We start from the raw sequence: 18346 nt of genomic DNA on the forward strand, positions 1-18346 counted from the left end.
AATTACTTGTAATGATCTATCCACTGACAACTTCACTAGTTCCTCCTTTAAAATTTCTGAAAACAAAGAATTGTTTTCAACCTGACTTTTAAAAGAATATATTGACCTGGGCAGTTACTGTCTGTGGCTAAGGTTTCTACTACAGATGCTAATATAAGGAAAAACATAGAAGAATTTTTGCAACTCAAAATAACTTGTAAACAGTGTAGAGGTTGTTTTACTCCAAAAGAGAATCTAAAATCTGAGATAAAAGGAAAATAATTTATTACGCAGCCATCATAGCCATTCACTTTCACAATGTCTGGGAAATAAACCAAAAAAGCAATACGAAGATTTACCAAATCCATATTTGTTTTGTTCTCATTTAGAAGCATCTTGCCTTACCTGAAATAACCCTTAAAAGACTAGCAAAATGGAAACAGTATTAATTTAACGTAAAATATTTTTTATAAAATATTTTCATTTCATCATGTGTTTTATATATTTTTGCTGTACCTTGGAGCTGCAGATATAACTTATTCAATATGCAGAAAATGTGCTATTGACCATGTAATCTAATTAGTAAAGTCGATCCTCACTGTCAAACCAATCATCTAAATAAAATTCACTTTGAGAAAAAGTGTGACAATTTTCAATTCAAATGAATGTGTTAGTATATGAATTTGATGTAAATTTTCTAAAAACTGAGAAATAGATCACAAAATATATCTCATAAGCTCAATTATTAAAACCAATCAAGATTAAAATGATGTAAGAACTAATAGAATTAGTTTATACATTTTTATAATGTCATAAAACCAGGAATAAATCTATATGGGTCTGTCATCACTTAACTCATAATAGTAAAACATAATCAATAAATATTATTTATGAATTAGAATATGATTTTTTAAAAGCACAGTATTCCTTTAAAAAAGTATATCCATGTGTATACTGAAATTTGGTTTTCAGATTTCAGGAATAACTAAATAAAAATCACATATAAAAATTCTGTAATAGCTCTAACCAGTTTTTTTTTTGAAGTAGTAATAAAAACTTTTCCCATATATTTAATGAGGAATAAAAGTATGTTGTTAAAAATAGATCAGTCCTGGGCTTCCCTGGTGGCGCAGTGGTTGAGAGTCCGCCTGCTGCTGCAGGGGACGCGGGTTCGTGCCCCGGTCTGGGAAGATCCCACGTGCCGCGGAGCGGCTGGGCCCGTGAGCCATGGCCGCTGAGCCTGCGTGTCCGGAGCCTGTGCTCTGCAACGGGAGAGGCCACAACAGCGAGAGGCCCGCGTACCACAAAAAAAAAAAAAAAAAAAAAAAAAAAAAAAAAAAAAAAAAAAAAAAATAGATCAGTCCGGCAGCTAACACATAATTTTTTGATAATAAGAAGCACAAAGTATCAAACATGTTAAAAGATAAAGTGAGGTCAGGATGGGAGTATTTATATACTGATGCAGAATTTGATAAAATAAGTATATCAGACAGGATAGGCTAGGTCATGCTGCAGTAACAAACAACAAAATGGTATGACTCAAAACAACAAAGGCTTCTTTCTAACCTAAGCTACATGCACACTGTGGCTGGCAGAACAGATCTGCTCCTCATAATCACTCAAGGGCCCAGGCTGACAGAGCAATGATCCCCTGCACCAGAGGGAAAGGACAGCTCTAGAGGTTTCATATGGGTAAAGGCAATACTTCTGTTCATAACTCACTGGCCAGAAATAATCCTATGGCCTTACCCAATTCCACGATTGCCATGAAATTAACTCCAACCTTATGCCTAAAAAGGGAGGGAATGGGAACTATTTGGTGATCTGTGATTTTTACAACACGTTTTAAGTTTTATCGAACAACACATACCAAATCTAAAATAAAATTACATATGACATTTTTTGCAGATTATTCTGTATAATGGGAAAAAACAGGAAGGTCTCTTAAAATAATCCATTTTATATTTAAAAGAATCACTGTCACTAACCTCCACTCCTTCAGCTGTTCAAAGTCACGTTTCTTTCCAGATAATGACACATCTTACAGATAAGTGTTCAGAATAGCTGGAAAATATTGCTTATGTTTAAATCTGTGAAAAAAATTTAGGGTTCAATATTTTCTTCAATGCTGGTTTTGCTTTGCTCTCACCAGACTCTCCTTCAATAATAATGCACTTCTTAACCACAGAGATAAAAGAGATGTGATGATTAAAAGAGATGTGATGAAAATTACTATCACTCCCACCATTCACACTCACACGGTATATCTGATTTCAGAAAGTCACAACAAATATCCAATTACCATATTTCTAACAGCCTTACTTCACTCTTACCTGGGATATATGTAAGATGGGAAAAGACAGGAAGCCTAAGAAGGGTTTATAATGCCTTGATTAATAATTAAAGGAAGCTTCTCCCAAAACATGTTGAATTGTCCCTTTGTTTGTCATCCCAGAGGGTTCTACACCCTAGGTGAGGGATATACCTTTCTTTTGTAAAGTTAGAAAAGAACTATTGTAAATGCAGAAGAAGGAAAGAAGAACTTACACAACACTAGGAAAGAGTATAAGGGCTCTATAAGTTAATTTACTTCAAGGAGTAGGTATCCACCTGCCCCGTGGACTATTCCACACAATAAGAACTTGAATTGATGGGAGCTTTAATTCCTGCTCAAATAGCAAGAAACATTTGCCACTGAGTATGATGAGGAATGAATTTGCTTACAGAAGAGGCTTTCCATTTTACCACAACTTAGAGTGAGCAGTATATTTTACATCATGATCCAATACACATATACATACTGTTTCATGAAACAATAATTACCCTCACTACATGTGATGCACTCTGATACTTCCTATTCTAATGTCTTTTAATGCTGTTCACGACCCACTAAATTGATTTCACAACCAACTAATGATTCATAACCCACAAATTTAAAACACTGGGCTATAGAAAATAGAAATATATAAGGCAATCTCTGACTATAACAAGTGTCCTTAAGGAAGCTTTAGCTTGGAGGTACAAGTGGGTAAGCCAAAGTCTGGAAGTTAATATCCACAGGAGGTTAAATTTTATTGTTACATTAGTTTGCCCATCATAATATTTAAACTTCCCCATTGGTCAGTAACAGCTTTTATAGGCCTATTATCATAGACTTGCTGTTTCCAACTCTGTGGTAGACAGGAAAATGTCCCCCAAGGTTATCAGTCCTAATCCCTAGAACTTGTAAATCCCACTATATATGTGACAAGGGCCCTGGCAGATATGAATAAATTAAGAATCTTGAGATGGGGAGATCATCCGGGATTATCCTGTGGGCCCTAAATGCAATTACACATAACCCTATAAGAGGAAGGCAGTAGGAGATCCGATACACATCGAGGAGAAGGTGATGTAAAGAGGAGGCACAGAGATATTTGAAGATTCTGGCCTTGAAGATTGGAATAATGTGGCCATAAGTCAGTGAATGCCAGCAACCATCAGAAGCTGGAAGAGTGAAAGAAATTATTCTACCCCAGAGCCTCTGGAAGGAGTGTGGCCTTGCCAACACCTTGATTTGGGCCCACTGATACTGATTTTGGACTTCTGGCCTCCAGAACTGTGAGACAATAAAGTTCTGATGTTTTCAGCCACCAAGTTTGTGGTATTTTGTTATAGCAGGCTCCGAAACTAGTATAAGCCCTATGAAATTGACTTAATAAGAGACAAGGTACAAAGTGCCCCATAGTACACAGCCCTCTGTAACTCTCTATACCTTGCTATATTTTAAGAAAGAGTTATGGTAGCTTACGGAGAGTCACAAAACATCCTGATAACACAAATAATAAATAGGCGAAAAGGGAAAAACCAAAGATATATATGCAAAACAGAGCCAACAAGGTTTATATTTGTGTATGCAAATATACATATAATAGTTCCTGCCCTGAGTCCACAGCAAATTTGGCTTTAAAGTTTCTAACAGCCAGTATTCAAAGGAAGTCTCCTTGTTTATGTGATTCAGTGGTTATTAGATAAAAACAAGCCAAGACAAGGTGAAATTCCTACCCAGGATATTTCTTTTGGACTGAGCTATGCATGCTATACTCATTACACCCTGTGTCAACTTCTTAAGCCAGACCCAAGATAACAAGGCTACTAATTATATCATAGGTTGATAACATATCGAAACTTAACTTGATAAAAACAAATTCTATAGCACATATTGATAAGATATCAAAACCTAATAAAACAAAATTCTATAGGAGGGAAGAGGGTGTCAATAGAATACCCTCTAGGAATATAGCTTGCCACTGATTTACCTTAATTCCGGGGTACATTTTAGAGTATTTATGACAGGCCTTGAAAAATGCTCAGAAAATAAGAAGTGTTCTCAGCTGAACTATTAAATATTCAACAAATGCTTCAGCCAATGCCTATATGGCTTGCTTGAGAGCAGATGTCTTACGGAGTAAAATACAGTGTTTCTACTGTCAAGCGGGGTCTAGATAACTACTGAGGAGTCAGATAAATACCCCATCCCTACTCCCTGAAGAAGCTTCCAGGCCAGTGGGGTAGAGAAACACAGAGCACTCCAAATAGTTCCCCTAATCCAGCAAAGGGGTATCAAGAATGGCCTCCGGGAAGCGATACTAATTGACTGTTAGAGATGAGTAGTTCGGTGGGAGGGAGGGGAATGGCACCCCTGATGAGTCAGAAGTTTCTTCAGCCCCTAAAGTCAAGCAATGCGCTTGGAGCACGTCAAGGCCTAAGCTGGATGAAAAGAGAAAGAAATCACGCAGAAAGAAAGTGGAAGGAGGAAAAGAAAAAAAAAAAATGCATTTCATTCTCCACCACATGGCACACGCATAAACATTGCTTCAGAGGTTGGGGGGTTGGGGTCAGCGCTATAGCCATTTCCAACAAAAGAGAGTTAGCGAACCCTGCAGGACGTTCATGAAAGCCAAGCCTCTCGCCCCTGAACCTGCGTTCCGTCAGTCCTCCGCTCACCTGGAGGCGCTCGTCTCACTGCGCAGGCGCCAGGTCAGACGTTAGGAGTTCCGGGTCTCTCACTAAGACTCCACTCTAGCCGCCAAACTTCCGTTTCTCTACTGCTCCCCGCTGAAGTCTCCGGCAGGAACTGGGGGGCGGGCCTTCCGGGAAAGGGGCGCGCGGCAGAGGAGGCTTGCGAGTAGGTAAGTCTGTAGGTGACTGTAGTGAGTTATGGGCAATGGCTGCAGAGACCCTGCGGAGGTCTCCAACCTTGTAGAGTCGCCAGGAATAGGACGAGTCAATTTCATTAAGCAGCTCGGAGGTTTCACAGGTCTCCCCCAAACAACTTGGCCTTTTCCTGCATAACTTGGCGAGATTTACCAAACGAAGGACGCTAGCCTAGTTTCCTCTCCGGCGCAGTTACTCTCTTCCTGTTTAGGCAGCATTCAAGGCTCGGTTTCTCTGCTCATCAGTTGGCCTTAGCTTTGTGGGGCTGGGGGTGCAGATTAGTTTTGTTACCAGCTTCAGAAAAGTACGATTGAATGATATTTAAGAAAAATATTAGCGAAATGCGCTACCGATTTAAACGTCGGTTGACTTGACACTGTTGCTTCCATCACAGGCAGGCGTGATCCAGGCGGTTGGAGGTTGGGGGTGTTCTTGTTGAATTGAGTAAAGCTTGACATCCATTCAGAGCCGTTCGTGTCTCTGCGACCCAGTAAAATAAGCGGTACTGGGCTTTAAAAAAAAAAAGCACTGTGTCTAGATTTTTCTGTGAAACACGTGTGCACATTGTGTGAGTTCCTTGAGGCCTGATAACTCTATTAGGGCAGGCCCTGGGCCATGAGTTTCGCACGTCAGCCTCATAATTCAGTGAGATAGTACAACTGTCCTGTAGTAGATGAGAAAACGAAGGCAAAGAATACATACTACTGCAAACACGATATGTCCATTAAAGTGCAGAGGCAAGATTCCAACCAGCTTTTCTCCTCCAGAGCTGGCGCTCTCCACTAACCCGTGGTTTTTGAGAAACCTCCCTCCCCACCAGAATTTACACACACACACACACACACACACATTTCAGCATTCACTTTTAAAGTTCCCCCCGGGGATTCACCACACTGAGGGTTACCCAGGTTAAGAACTCCTGCACATTATCTGCACTTTTCAACGAAAAAAGGCAAACCTAATCCAAAGCCAGTTACTGTATAAACCTGACCTTTTAAATGCATCAGACCTATCAGAACGATCAGAGAAACTTAGCCTTTTATGCTAAAGTAAAGAGATGGATATTTTCTCCTATGGGCTTAACATGTTTTGCTCCGGCACATTTCAGTAATTTGTTTTTGCTTAGCATTTTCAAGTCCAGGTAATTTTTCTTCATGATACTGTTTTCTTTAGTTCACATTTAAAGAAACTTTGATATTTTAAGTGACTATTCTCTACCCCTTAGAATAGCTTCATGTGAATAAAAATCTAATTTTTTTGCCTTTTACCTTAATGTCTTTCACACGGTCATCATGGTTTTTTTAAGATAAAGTTGAAAGTTTCTGTAAAGGGGCATACCAGGGTCCTGAAAAATCCTAGGTAAGGCTTTCCAATCTTTAAAAAAACGTAAAGCTAATAGAGTGGCAGTTTGCCAGTCTCAGGACCAATATTTATGGACAGCAGAACTTGTGAGCTGTTTTAGTCTATGTAACAGGAAGGTTTACCAAGCTCCTATGCTGTACTTCATCAGAAGCATACAGGTCTGTGCTCTGTAAGAGACTACAAAGCAGTAGTTGGCAACTGTCATAGGCATTTTCAGTTTGCTTCTATTTAGCAAGTGTTTCTGTTTCTAGTAAAGGATTCAGGTTTGGAGAGGCTTATTCTCTTTCTCCATCATAAAAGTTTTAGGACTTGGGTTTTGTGATATGACCATTTCCATTGGATTCTAATGAGACCTTATTATTTATGAGCTATGTGTCCCAGTACTTTGCTACATTCCATGGTGGGCATGGAGATAACTTAGCATCCTGGGAAGGCTTCTGTGACCACTGTCCTAGTGAGTCCCTCCCTCCTTACTACCTGTCAGGTTACCAAGCTGCTGGTCCCCTCGTCTATGTTTCTCTGGCTGTCAGTGTCTATAAGTGAGGATACCATTCCAGGGAGGTGCAGGTTCACCTACATGGAGTGTGCATATGCTTTTTTACATGATTAAATGAGGACAAGGAATAAACAAATGTGTCTGTATAGAACGTATGAACACCAAGCATGTTCAGGTTTTTCGTTTTTTCTTTTTTTAGTTTACCATTGATTCAGTGCCACTGTCTTGTTTCTCACGTGGTCCTTCAAGCTTTGTTTTCCGAAAAGGAAACTCATTATTTAGAGAGGATAGGTAATTGTTCAAAATAACCCAGCTGATGAGTGGCAGAGCCAGTACTCAAACCTAGGCCTCAGGATTCCATGCTGCCTCTTCATTTAAAAATAAAATGATTGGGGGCTTCCCTGGTGGCGCAGTGGTTGAGAGTCCGCCTGCCGATGCAGGGGACCGGGTTCATGCCTCGGTCCGGGAAGATCCCACATGCCGCGGAGCGGCTGGGCCCATGAGCCATGGCCGCTGAGCCTGCGCGTCTGGAGCCTGTGCTCCGCGACGGGAGAGGACGCAACAGTGAGAGGCCCGCGTACCGCAAATAAAATAAAATAAAATAAAATGATTTGGGGTTCAGAACATATTTTCATGAAAATTTTGTAGCAAAATGATAGTTCCTAGACCACCTTACAAATAACTGATTGTGGAAATATTGTGCAATGGCAACAGAAATCTGTTCTGATGCCATAATGGTAATTAAGCAAAACAAAGAAAAGTTGATTAAGAAACCTTTTGTTTTTAAGTTTTTTTGTCTGATGTTTGGGAAAAAGATAACCTTAAAGGTGGAAAGAAGACAAAAGATAATGCATGCAAAGAAACTTTTTGTAGCTTCTGAAGGCAACTTCTGGTAATTTGCAAGGCCTTTAGAGGTTTGTAGCACTGACTGTTTTCTCTTTATACATTAACTGTTAATGACTTTTTTTCTCATTGATGAAATTATACATCTCTGACAACCCCAATCCATCCCCATCCACATAATGGAGCAAGAGTTGGGAGAGAAAGGAATCCTAGAACTGAGTGCTGAAAGGAAAAGGAAGGAGTAAATAAGGTTTGCACAGATCCCAGGTTGGAGGGGAGAGACCTTGGACAGTTCTCCCACTGCTGGCCTTCAGGTGGCGCTATTGGCCCAAGATTGCTCGGTTGGTGTTCAGAAGGTAAATGGTTTGCGACTGACATTCTGAAATTGGTTTGAGGTCATCCTCTGCTCTTTCAATGGATCTTGGAATGGACATGAAAAATTCTTTAATTTAAATACTGGATATTTAAATTGCCAGAGCAGTTTTGAAATTAACTTGGCGGCATTCCTGTTTAGGAGGGTTTTTTAATATATTTCTTCTCTTGGTTTTTCAAGATAGGTTTATGCCTTTTTTCTATTTGGAGATCAACTCCTTTTCATCCCAGCTGAACTGTCCCCCAGGATACTGTCTTAGTCAGCAAAGACTCTCATCTCACTGTAAAAATTTCATGTAAATTAGCATATTCTGCCAACAGGTACCCTTACATTTGAACTAGAATGGAATGAGGGTTATTCCACCAGCAACATTCTTTGTTTTTTTGTTTTTTTTCAGTTAAGGAACACTCAAATGCTTTTTTTTTTTTAATTGAAGTATAGTTGGTATACAATATTATATGTTACAAGTGTACCATATAGTGATTCACAATTTTTAAAGGTAATACTCCATTTACAGTTATTATAAAATATTGGCTGTAGTACCCGTGAACGTTCTTGATTTTTATGTATCACCTATATAATCTTCGATATATAGTACCTATAATTTCTGCATATTACAGATATCATTCTTATACTATTTCAACATTCTATGCCTCTGAAGAAAAAGTTACTGTTTTCAGCTAATAAGAATTCAGCTAATTTTCATTAAAGCAGAATATATAAAATGGAAGATAAGGCAAGTAACATCACAATTCATAAATGCCTTTTGTTCAGGAATAAAATGAATCTTTTGAGCTGTTGAGTTAATTCCTATAAGACTACTATCTTTGTTTTTCCCAGCTGGCTCTCAGTCTCTAGGCAGAATTCAATCCAGCAACCTGGAGGCTAAATGACCTCATAACTCATTAGCTGTTCTTAGAGCCATCTGGAGCCCTTGAGGAGAACAGCATTCAAAGGGCTGATAATAAAGACAACAGCATAATTATTTCTCCACCATGATTAAACCTTTAGGTGGCAAGCAGTCAGCATAGTTATTATGCAGATTGCTGAGGTAGGTGTTTTCTGAAGGTATAATAACAATGCTGTGGTAGGATAACTTGTTTCCCTGTCCTCATCTAGCCTACAAATAGGTAAGCTGACTCTCAGTAAATAACCTATTGAGTCATAAAATCATTCCTTGTAAAAGAGGCAGTACAGCTGGGGCATAATAGTGTGTGAACACCAAATGTAAAAGATGCAAAAAGGGGCTTCCCTGGTGGCACAGTGGTTGAGAGTCCGCCTGCCGATGCAGGGGACACTGGTTCGTGCCCTGGTCCGGGAGGATCCCACATGCCGCGCGCAGAGCGGCTGGGCCCGTGAGCCGTAGCCGCTGAGCCTGCGCGTCCGGAGCCTGTGCTCCGCAACGGGAGAGGCCACGACAGTGAGAGGCCTGCATACCGCAAAAAAAAAAAAAAAAAAAAAAAAAAAAAGATGCAAAAAATGTAAAGCATGCAAAGGAAATAGCCACTTGGACTGTGGATATTTCTCAACGCCAAGGCACATCCTGCCAAAGATGTGAACTGATTCACGTGTGGCTTGCCGTGTTTTCACTTTGTAAACCGTTCATTCGATAATCTGGGAATTTCTTGCACTAACCTGTTTATCTTTCTTCTCATTTTCTATAGGGACTCTTGCTCCTTGCTGCGCAAGAAATGTCGTCACTTTCAGAATATGCCTTGCGCATGAGTCGTCTGAGTGCCCGGCTGTTTGGTGAAGTTGCCAGGCCTGCTGATTCCAAATCCATGAAAGTGGTGAAGCTGTTCAGCGAGCAGCCTTTGGCCAAGAGGAAGGAGACTTATGACTGGTATCCTAATCACAACACTTATTTTGCACTCATGGGAACACTACGTTTTCTTGGACTCTACAGGTAATGACAAAAAAAAAACACACAGACGAAGAGTAACCTATAAGAAATTTGTTTAGTAGATCAGAAAAGGAAAAAATTAGCCTTTCTATCTTTATAGTTTTGTGGTTCTTATAATAGTGCCCAGGTAGTTCAAAAGGTACAGTTGTGGGAGGGGAAAGCTTTCAAAATATCCATAATGAATATACTTAAAAAAAAAAAAAGGAAACATGCACTTATGGGAAGACATAATCTAATTATGTCTAAAATGTGACTAACATTGACTAGATACTGAGCTATAGTGAGATGTTAAATTAGTCATTAATCTAAGAGCACTCAATGGATGCAGAGGAAAACTGGTCTAAACACTGAGCACATTCTTGTTGGTCAGATGAAAGGAGTCCCTGCCCTGTGGCTGATCTGCTTCCTAACTGGCGAGGGGGAGCCTCCTTCCTTTCCTGAGGGCAGTTTTGTAGGATTTCTTATTTCCTTTCACCCTCTTTGGACACTTTTAGTTGGTACCCTTTTTGGTATACGAATTTGGTCTAAATAAGCTGTAGTTTACCTTTAAGAGTAATATGTAATCAACATTATAATAGGATAATAATATGTAATAGTAAGAGTAGCAGGCTCTTTCCACCATGCATTTGTATGTTTGTGTATGTGTCGGAAGTGGGTGCTTAAGATGATATACTGCTCTAGAAAGAAAAAAGATCAAATACCCATGTGACCATTTTCTTTAAAAAAAAGTCTTAGTTACCAAACAAATACATGCTCATTATAAAAGAATTTAAACAGTACATAATTGTATAAAGTTAAAATGCCTACTTTTTTTTTTTCAATTTAACAAGTCTTAATTGGACTTGTCTTAGGGCAACAGTACAAACATTAATTTGGGACTGTTGGCGCTAATATAATAAAATTAATAGTTGATTCCAGATAACTAAAGATTGGTACATTCATTTATCCAATAGATTTTTTTTTAAGTACCTTCCATGTACAGGCGCTTAAGATGGGCACAAGGGGAACAGCAATGAACAAAATAGAATAGATTTTCTTAGTTAATATATTACTAGAGATGATAGTCCATGACGTATTTTGAATTTCTGGAATTGCTTTTGGGATTATCTCCCTTGCCATTAGTCTCGGCTCAAAAAATAAAAATTAATTTTATTCTTACCCCAAATAAAACATTGGAAGGTAGATGTCCTCAGTAGAAAATCATAACCCATAACCAAATTAAATACATTCAGTTATTTTAATTTACTTGTTTGCTGCTACTCTCCATTTGTTTGAAAAATAAAGCCTTGACTATCTTTGGGGACAGAGAAAAAATACTTAGCATTTAGTTATCCATGGAAAAGCACAATTATTTTCACATTTAGCCACTAGTTATGGTAAATGGTGCCTCTCACACAAGGCCTCCTGGGAAGTCAGGCAGGATGAAACTAGACAGTCTTCAATGAAGAAAATCTTACTCAGAGACCTACAAAACAGGGAGGGAAGCAGGTTCTCAAAAACAGTGACTCATTCAGCCAAGCAGGTGCTTGGGCTGGTTCATCAGCAGAGACAAAGACCCCTGCCTTGGTCGCTTGCTCTCTGGAGGAGGTTGTCAGGAAAGGTTGGGGGGCGGGGAGGGAAGGAGAAGGGGGAAACATATTAAATAAGTAAATTATGTGGTGTGTTACCAAGTTGAATGTGCTACAGGGAAGAAAAACAGTAGAGCCTGCTGAGCAGGATCAAGAGTGCTGACTGGGCACTCAGTGGGCGGGGAGAGGACAGGGCACAGTATCAAACAGGACAGTCAGGGTTAGCCTCATTGAGAAGATGAGGCTTAAGCAGAGACTTGAGGGTGGTGAGTGAGCCAGGTGGGACCCAGGGAAGAGCTTGCAAGGCAGAGACAAGAGCAGAGCAAAGGCCTTGAGTTGGAATGTTCCTCGTCTGTTCCAGGGGCTGCACAGGCTGAGGGGAGAACAGTGGGACAGGAGGTGGATTGTGCAGGGGGCTGAGTAAAACGGGGAGCAGTTTGCCGGGTTGTAAACAGTAGTGACATGATCTGACTTATATTTCAGAAGAATTACTCTGTTTTTGAGAATGACTTATTTGGGGGGCAATCATAGCTGATCCCTAAGAGGTCTGTTGTATCTATCATGTTCATGGAATGAAACATCATACCCTATAAAACGGATCTATTTTAAAACAGCCTAGGGGGAACTCCCTGGCAGTGTAGTGGTTAAGACTCTGAGCTTTCACTGCTAAGGGCCCGGGTTCAATGCGGTTGGGGGACTAAGATCCCACAGACCACATGGCACGGCCAAAATAAAAAAATAAAGTAAAACAGCCTAGGGAGTTAAAAATTGGGCCCAGCAAACCCCTCTCTTACATTTAATTGGTACGCCATTATCCACCCTTTTACAGGTGAGGAGACCAAGGGGCAGGGAGGGAAGATTCCTTATCCAAGGTCACACAGCTACTGAATGGTGGAGCTGTGACTTAAACCCAGGGTCAAATGGGTTCCACAGCTTACATATTTAAACACTATACTGTTTGAGGGCCTCTATATCCGCAGGTTGCATATCTGCAGATGCAACCGACCACGGATCAAAAATATTAAAAAAAAAAAAATTCCAGAAAGTTCCAAAAAGCAAAACTTGAATTTGCCACACACCTGGCAACTATTTATATAGCATTTACATTGTATTAGGTGTTGTAAGTAATGTAGAGATGATTTTAAATATTCAGGAGGATGAGTGTAGAATATGCAAATACTATGCTGTTTTACGTAAGGGACTTGAGCATCAGTGGATTTTGGTATTGGGGGGGGGTCCTAGAGCCAGTCCCCCAAGAATACTGACCGTATTTGATCTTAGAACGCAGATATTTTTATACAGTACAGGCAGTCTTCATTCGTATGTACAGACAGTCCTGGCGGCCTTGACACCTGGAGGATCTGTCTGTTGATCCGGCTTCCTTCTGCCTGAGACTTTCCCCGGCAGCCTTTTTGTGTGAATCATCCACTGCCATCAGGGCAGCTTCCTCCAGACCTTTCCCCTTTGTAGCAGGTGCTAATCCCTGGGCCCCTCAGGGTCTCGTGTAGCTGTTGAAGCTTATACCCACTTTCTGCCCCCTTCAGTGCTTAGTCTTAGTGTTACAGGGAAATTTGGGGCAATTATTAGCGTTGTGTCCTAGTTACCTAGGTTTACATGGGTGGGTTTGGTAATTAAGCTGTTGGTAGCATTGTTTCTGTGAGGGAAAACTGACCTAGAAATGAACTTTGGGAACACAGCCCATCTGTATGTCGGGGGTTCCCTGTCCTTTCTGTTCACCAAGCTGAGCATGCGCCCTGTAGAAGTCAAAGCTTGATAACCAGAACCACCTAAGAGAACATTCTAGATTGGTGTACTTTCCAGTCTGATAAAAATACTGGCTACTTTTTTTTTCTTTCTCTTTTAGAGATGAGCATCAGGACTTTAAGGATGAGCAGCGGCGTCTGAAGAAGCTTCGCGGAAAGGGGAAACCAAGGAAAGGAGAAGGGAAGAGAGCAGCAAAAAGGAAATAGTGTTGGGCCATCAGGGGAGGGCTTCTCCCTCAGCAACCAAGAGCAGGACGAAGTGTATTTATTGTCCCTCCACATATTGGAGGAGTACAAGCTTCCTAAGTTGAAGATTATTCAGAGGAATACAGTCATCTCCGTGCTGAAGTCTAATGCAGTTGAACTGTGACTGGTTTCTTGAACACATTTTAATTCTGCAACATTGTTTACCTTGGTTCTGTAATCTGAAGTTTACCTTATTCCCCAGAGAAATGAGTGCATGGTTACTATTGAATGACTTGTTTGGGAGGGGATGGGATGTTGGCGGAGTGGAGGGGAAACTCATTAAATGAACACCCTCATTACTCCCTCCTTGCTTCCCCACTTAGCCAGCCCTAAGCTCTTTCATCTCTCTGGCTGTTCAGCTACTGTCTCCACCACCAAGCTCACAAACTTGATGTGCCTCTCCACCTACTCCTTTGAGAATATCTGTAAGATAAATTTGTGGGATAAAAGGCTGCGTCTGTTAAGAGAGCATTGGGTACCTGCTGTATACAGGCTACCAGAGCCCGGGTAATACAGTGGTTTGCAACAAACAGTCCGTACCTTGTGGAACTTTCAGTCCTGAGGGAGAGCCTAATATTACATAATTACATAAATACAATTGTATTACATGCTACAAAGGAAAAATCCAGACCAGACTTCTGTGAGAGTGTGGATGGATCAATAGATCGATCCACAAAGATAGCAAGAGGCCCAAACCTCATTAGGTATTTTAAAGAAGGCGTCCCTGAAGAGATGATATTTAAGCAGGGCTCTGAAGAATAAATTAGAGTTAGGCAGAAGAAAAATGGTGGAAAAGCATTTGAGGCACAGAGAACGCCGTTTGCAAAGCCCTAAGGTAAGAAGAAATTGTCCCGTTCAAGGAATTGGAAAAACGACCACTAACTAGTATGGGTTAGTCATAACGAAATAGACAAAGGCCAGACTGTGAAGGGCTTTGCAAGTTCTGTGAAAAAGGTTGGACTTAACCAACTTAACCAGAGATCAAAGTGTGTAAGACGTTATTTCTGTGAGAGGTGAGTTGTACACAGTAGAGGAGCTCGATGCTCATTGTGTTATATTCTAGCAGTGAGTTTCCAATGAGGTTGCAAGGGCTTTCTGATTTTTTTTTTTCCCCAAGAATTCTGAAGATCTCTAGCACCATCAAGGAAATTTTTTAAGTACTTTGTTTTTATTGTGGTAAAATCATAAAATTTACCATCTTAACGATTTTCAAGTGTACAGTACAGAAGTGGTAACTATATGCACATTGTTGTGCCAAATAAAGTACCTTTAACCTCGTTCCTGCCTCTCTCAGGAAAAGAGCAAAGCACACAGGCAGGAGCGTGTGCAGCAACTACTCCAACTATAATTTTCTTTCCCTCCAACACTGGAAGTATTGGCAATAACTGCCCCGTGAATAATTCCTGAACTAGTAGGAATCCTGCTGCATATGCTTAGATAAATGATATTTTTAAAGAGGCCTAATCCAGATGGTATAGCTAGGGCCTATATTACAGTTGTTGGTAAAAATAAAAACTAACTAAAAATGGGTAATTCCATCTGATAGATGTGAATTCCAGCAGAAGGCTGAGAATCCAGTTAGAACTCTTTCCCGAGCACCTGCCACATGCCTGGCACATGCTAATTTTAGAGGACACAGATAAATAGCCGTAGTCCTTAAGACTGTGTGAATGAGCATGTGTGTGTTGTAAAGTATCCACAAGATCTTGGGGATTTGCTCAGAAAAGTGCAGATGCACTGTTACTCTTGGCCAATGCAGCTGAGCCTGGTGGGTGGATGGGCCCCAGGACACTGGACTGAGAAACAGGCTTGTAGCCTGGATCCAGTGTAGCTAAATGGATGTTCTGAATCAGGCCATCTCCACCTTTGGGAGAAAGACTAACTGTAAGAGGAACTTAGGAGCATTAGGTTGATACTTTAAAGAGGATAACTGCTTTAGATCCCAACAGCTATCCTGAGTCAGAAAACAAGGCAAAAATCTGTGTGTTGGTTCTCTGATGGGCCCCGAGCCTCCAAGGAGCCTTAGCACTGTTTGATAGGGAAGCTGTAGACAACTCAGCAGCAGGTTAGTGTGGCGCTGCTCCATGCTGAAAATTAGGAACTAAAGCTAAAATGCATTTGTACATCAGCTGTACCCTAAAACCAACTGATACAGTAAACACTGTGCAGCTCAAGACAGCCCGTACTGAACAGTGGACCAGATGGAAAGTAGAGGATGAGAGGGACGAGTCAATTTTTTTTTTAACATCTTTATTGGAGTATAATTGCTTTACAATGGTATGTTAGTTTCTGCTTTATAACAAAGTGAATCCGTTATACATATACATATATCCCCATATCTCTTCCCTCTTGCGTCTCCCACCCTCCCTATCCCACCCCTCTAGGTGGTCACAAAGCACCGAGCTGATCTCCCTGTGCTATGCGGCTGCCTCCCACTAGCTATTTTATGTTTGGTAGCGTATATATGTCCATGCCACTTTCTCACTTTGTCCCAGCTTACCCTTCCCCCTCCCCGTGTCCTCAAGTCCATTCTCTAGTAGGTCTGCGTCTTTATTCCTGTCTTGCCCCTAGGTTCTTCAAGACCATTTTTTGTTTTTGTTTTTAGATTCCATATATATGTGTTAGCATACAGTATTTGTTTTTCTCTTTCTGACTTACTTCACTCTGTATGACAGACTCTAGGTCCATCCATCTCACTGCAAATAACTCAGTTTCGTTTCTTTTTGTGGCTGAGTAATATTCCATTGTATATATGTGCTACATCTTCTTTATCCATTCATCTGTCGATGGACACTTAGGTTCCTTCCATGTCCTGGCTATTGTAAATAGAGCTGCAATGAACATTGTCGTACATGAGGACTAGTCAATTCTTGATGCCATGGAACCAGCACATTTCAGGACACCAGTAACCAAAGGTTAAGACAAGAACTAACTGTAACTAGAAAAAAAGTCTTTTAACTGTAGGTTTCAGCTAGCCAGATTGTTTAGTTGGATTTCTCTGGTCACGACGCAAACTATTTGTTTTCCCTCTAATGTTTAGTGTTTTGTGTGCATGAAGGATTTTGCCCTTGACTTTAGTGTGGCATAGTAAAGAGAGATTAGGGTTTGGATTCAGAAGTCATGGGTTTGTGACAGTTCTACTCACTGGCTGGGAGACCTCAAGTCACTTAACGCCTCTGAACCTCTTTCTGCCTCTGTCAAATCCTGATAATACTTGACTGGATTAATGAAATCATGTTTGTGAAAAGGACTAGGTAAACTGTAAAAGGTTAATCAAATATTTTTACATACAGCTATTTGTATGACCAGTAAGAATCGGTACGTCTTACTAGCAGATTTTTCCAAGAAGGTGTTGACAAATACCTGCTAAAAATATGAAGTTCTCTGTGTTTACATGCAGCATGATAGGTTCAGGAAGAAATAAGTGTGAGATGCATTTTATTGTTTTTGTTTCTAACATTTTATTTAATTTTTGGCTGCGCCATGTGTTAGTTGTAGCACACGGGCTCTTCGTCGTGGCATGCAGGCTTCTCTTTAGTTGTGGCGTGTGGGTTTGCTCTCTCTAGTTGTGGCACGCGGGCTCCAGGGCGCGTGGGCTTTGCAGTTGGCGGCATGCAGGCTCTCTCGTTGAGGTGCGTGGGCTCAGTAGTTGTGGCGCACAGGCTTAGTTGCTTCACGGCATGTGGGATCTTCCCGGACCAGGGATCGAACCCATGTCCCCCGCATTGGAAGGTGGATTCTTTACCACTGGACCACCAGGGAAGTTCCAAAATGCATTTTATTGTTATGTAATCATGGGTTCCAGAAATTTATTTTTTTAAAAAGCACACACATACATAATAATGCTTTTATTTATGAAGCACCTTCCACAGAAGAATAAGTCAGAATTTAAAATTCCACCCTCTTCACCTTTTTCCTCTTTCCTCACACATTTCTCCCAAAGCTTCTAAGTCTCAAAGTTTAGAGAGAGAGAGAGATAGGAACAAACTTCCAGAGCAATAGACAGGGGGAAAGGTCTTTCAACCTGCCAATCCTGTCTTCATGGCCCTTAAGTACTCATTTGTTAGTTCAAAAGGAAGCGTTTCTTTAAAAAAAATTTTTTTTGAGATAAAATCAGCAAAACAAACAGCAATACATTCAAGAAGACTTAGATGAAACAGGGAAACAAACAGTGAAACCCTGGATATCCAAATACTGGAAAACCGGTAAAACATTTATGCTGAACTTGAAACGTTTTGTAAAATGACATCGAAGCAGCAAAACAGAGAAGTTCATGAAACTAGTGGGAAGACTGACCAAAGAACCTACCCAGATGCAACTTTCTAACGTCACTGGAGATCTGGTAGAATTATAAGTTCATATTAAAGTAGAAACTAGACTTAAACCAATGTAGATTCTAAATCGTCTTCTACTTAAGAAAATGTGTTTTCTGAGACAGGATAGATTCATTTACGGAGAACTTTCTGTGTCTGTTGCAGAAAACATGCGCTTCTCCTTACTGACAATCTGAATTGGTGCTCGGTATCATCTTCCCCAAATCGCCTGAAAACTACTAACTGACCCTTCCTTTTGAGTTTGGCATAAAAACAACACTCAAAAGAAATTGAAGAGAACAAG

The 18346-nt window shown here is 40.5% G+C and overlaps 1 protein-coding gene and 1 long non-coding RNA gene across 3 annotated transcripts in view; one reads left to right on the forward strand and one right to left on the reverse strand.

The window, feature by feature from the left end:
* LOC113618021 (uncharacterized) overlaps nucleotides 1-4983 on the reverse strand; it is a 32837-nt gene extending 27854 nt beyond the window's left edge. The window contains exons 1-3 of the long non-coding RNA XR_003431854.1: nucleotides 4898-4983; nucleotides 1968-2069; nucleotides 1729-1769 (exon numbers count right to left, since the gene is read on the reverse strand). This is a non-coding gene — a long non-coding RNA (uncharacterized LOC113618021). The remainder of the gene's footprint in view (nucleotides 1-1728; nucleotides 1770-1967; nucleotides 2070-4897) is intronic.
* A 77-nt stretch (nucleotides 4984-5060) lies between these two features.
* MRPS33 (mitochondrial ribosomal protein S33) lies at nucleotides 5061-15009 on the forward strand. 2 transcript variants are annotated; one of them, XM_027101713.1, is made up of 3 exons: nucleotides 5061-5150; nucleotides 9914-10155; nucleotides 13585-15009. In XM_027101713.1, the coding sequence occupies exons 2-3, from the start codon at nucleotides 9941-9943 to the stop codon at nucleotides 13688-13690; spliced, it is 321 nt and encodes a 106-aa protein (XP_026957514.1). In that variant the 5' UTR covers nucleotides 5061-5150; nucleotides 9914-9940; the 3' UTR covers nucleotides 13691-15009. The 2 variants fall into 2 exon arrangements, with proteins under 2 accessions (XP_026957514.1, XP_026957515.1); XM_027101714.1 differs by lacking the exon at nucleotides 5061-5150 and adding an exon at nucleotides 8124-8232.
* The last annotated feature ends 3337 nt before the right edge of the window (nucleotides 15010-18346 follow it).

The sequence above is a fragment of the Aethalodelphis obliquidens genome, unplaced genomic scaffold, assembly GCF_003676395.1.
Source record: "Aethalodelphis obliquidens isolate GAN/ISIS:26980383/991018 unplaced genomic scaffold, ASM367639v1 scaffold5, whole genome shotgun sequence".
NCBI lineage: Eukaryota > Metazoa > Chordata > Mammalia > Artiodactyla > Delphinidae > Aethalodelphis > Aethalodelphis obliquidens.

Bases quoted from the DNA above. Each gene is read 5' to 3' on its own strand.
- MRPS33 (XM_027101713.1), top strand. From the start codon at position 9,941: ATGTCGTCACTTTCAGAATATGCCTTGCGCATGAGTCGTCTGAGTGCC. The intron at 10,156-13,584 runs GTAATGACAAAA...TTTCTCTTTTAG, and splicing joins CGTTTTCTTGGACTCTACAG to AGATGAGCATCAGGACTTTA.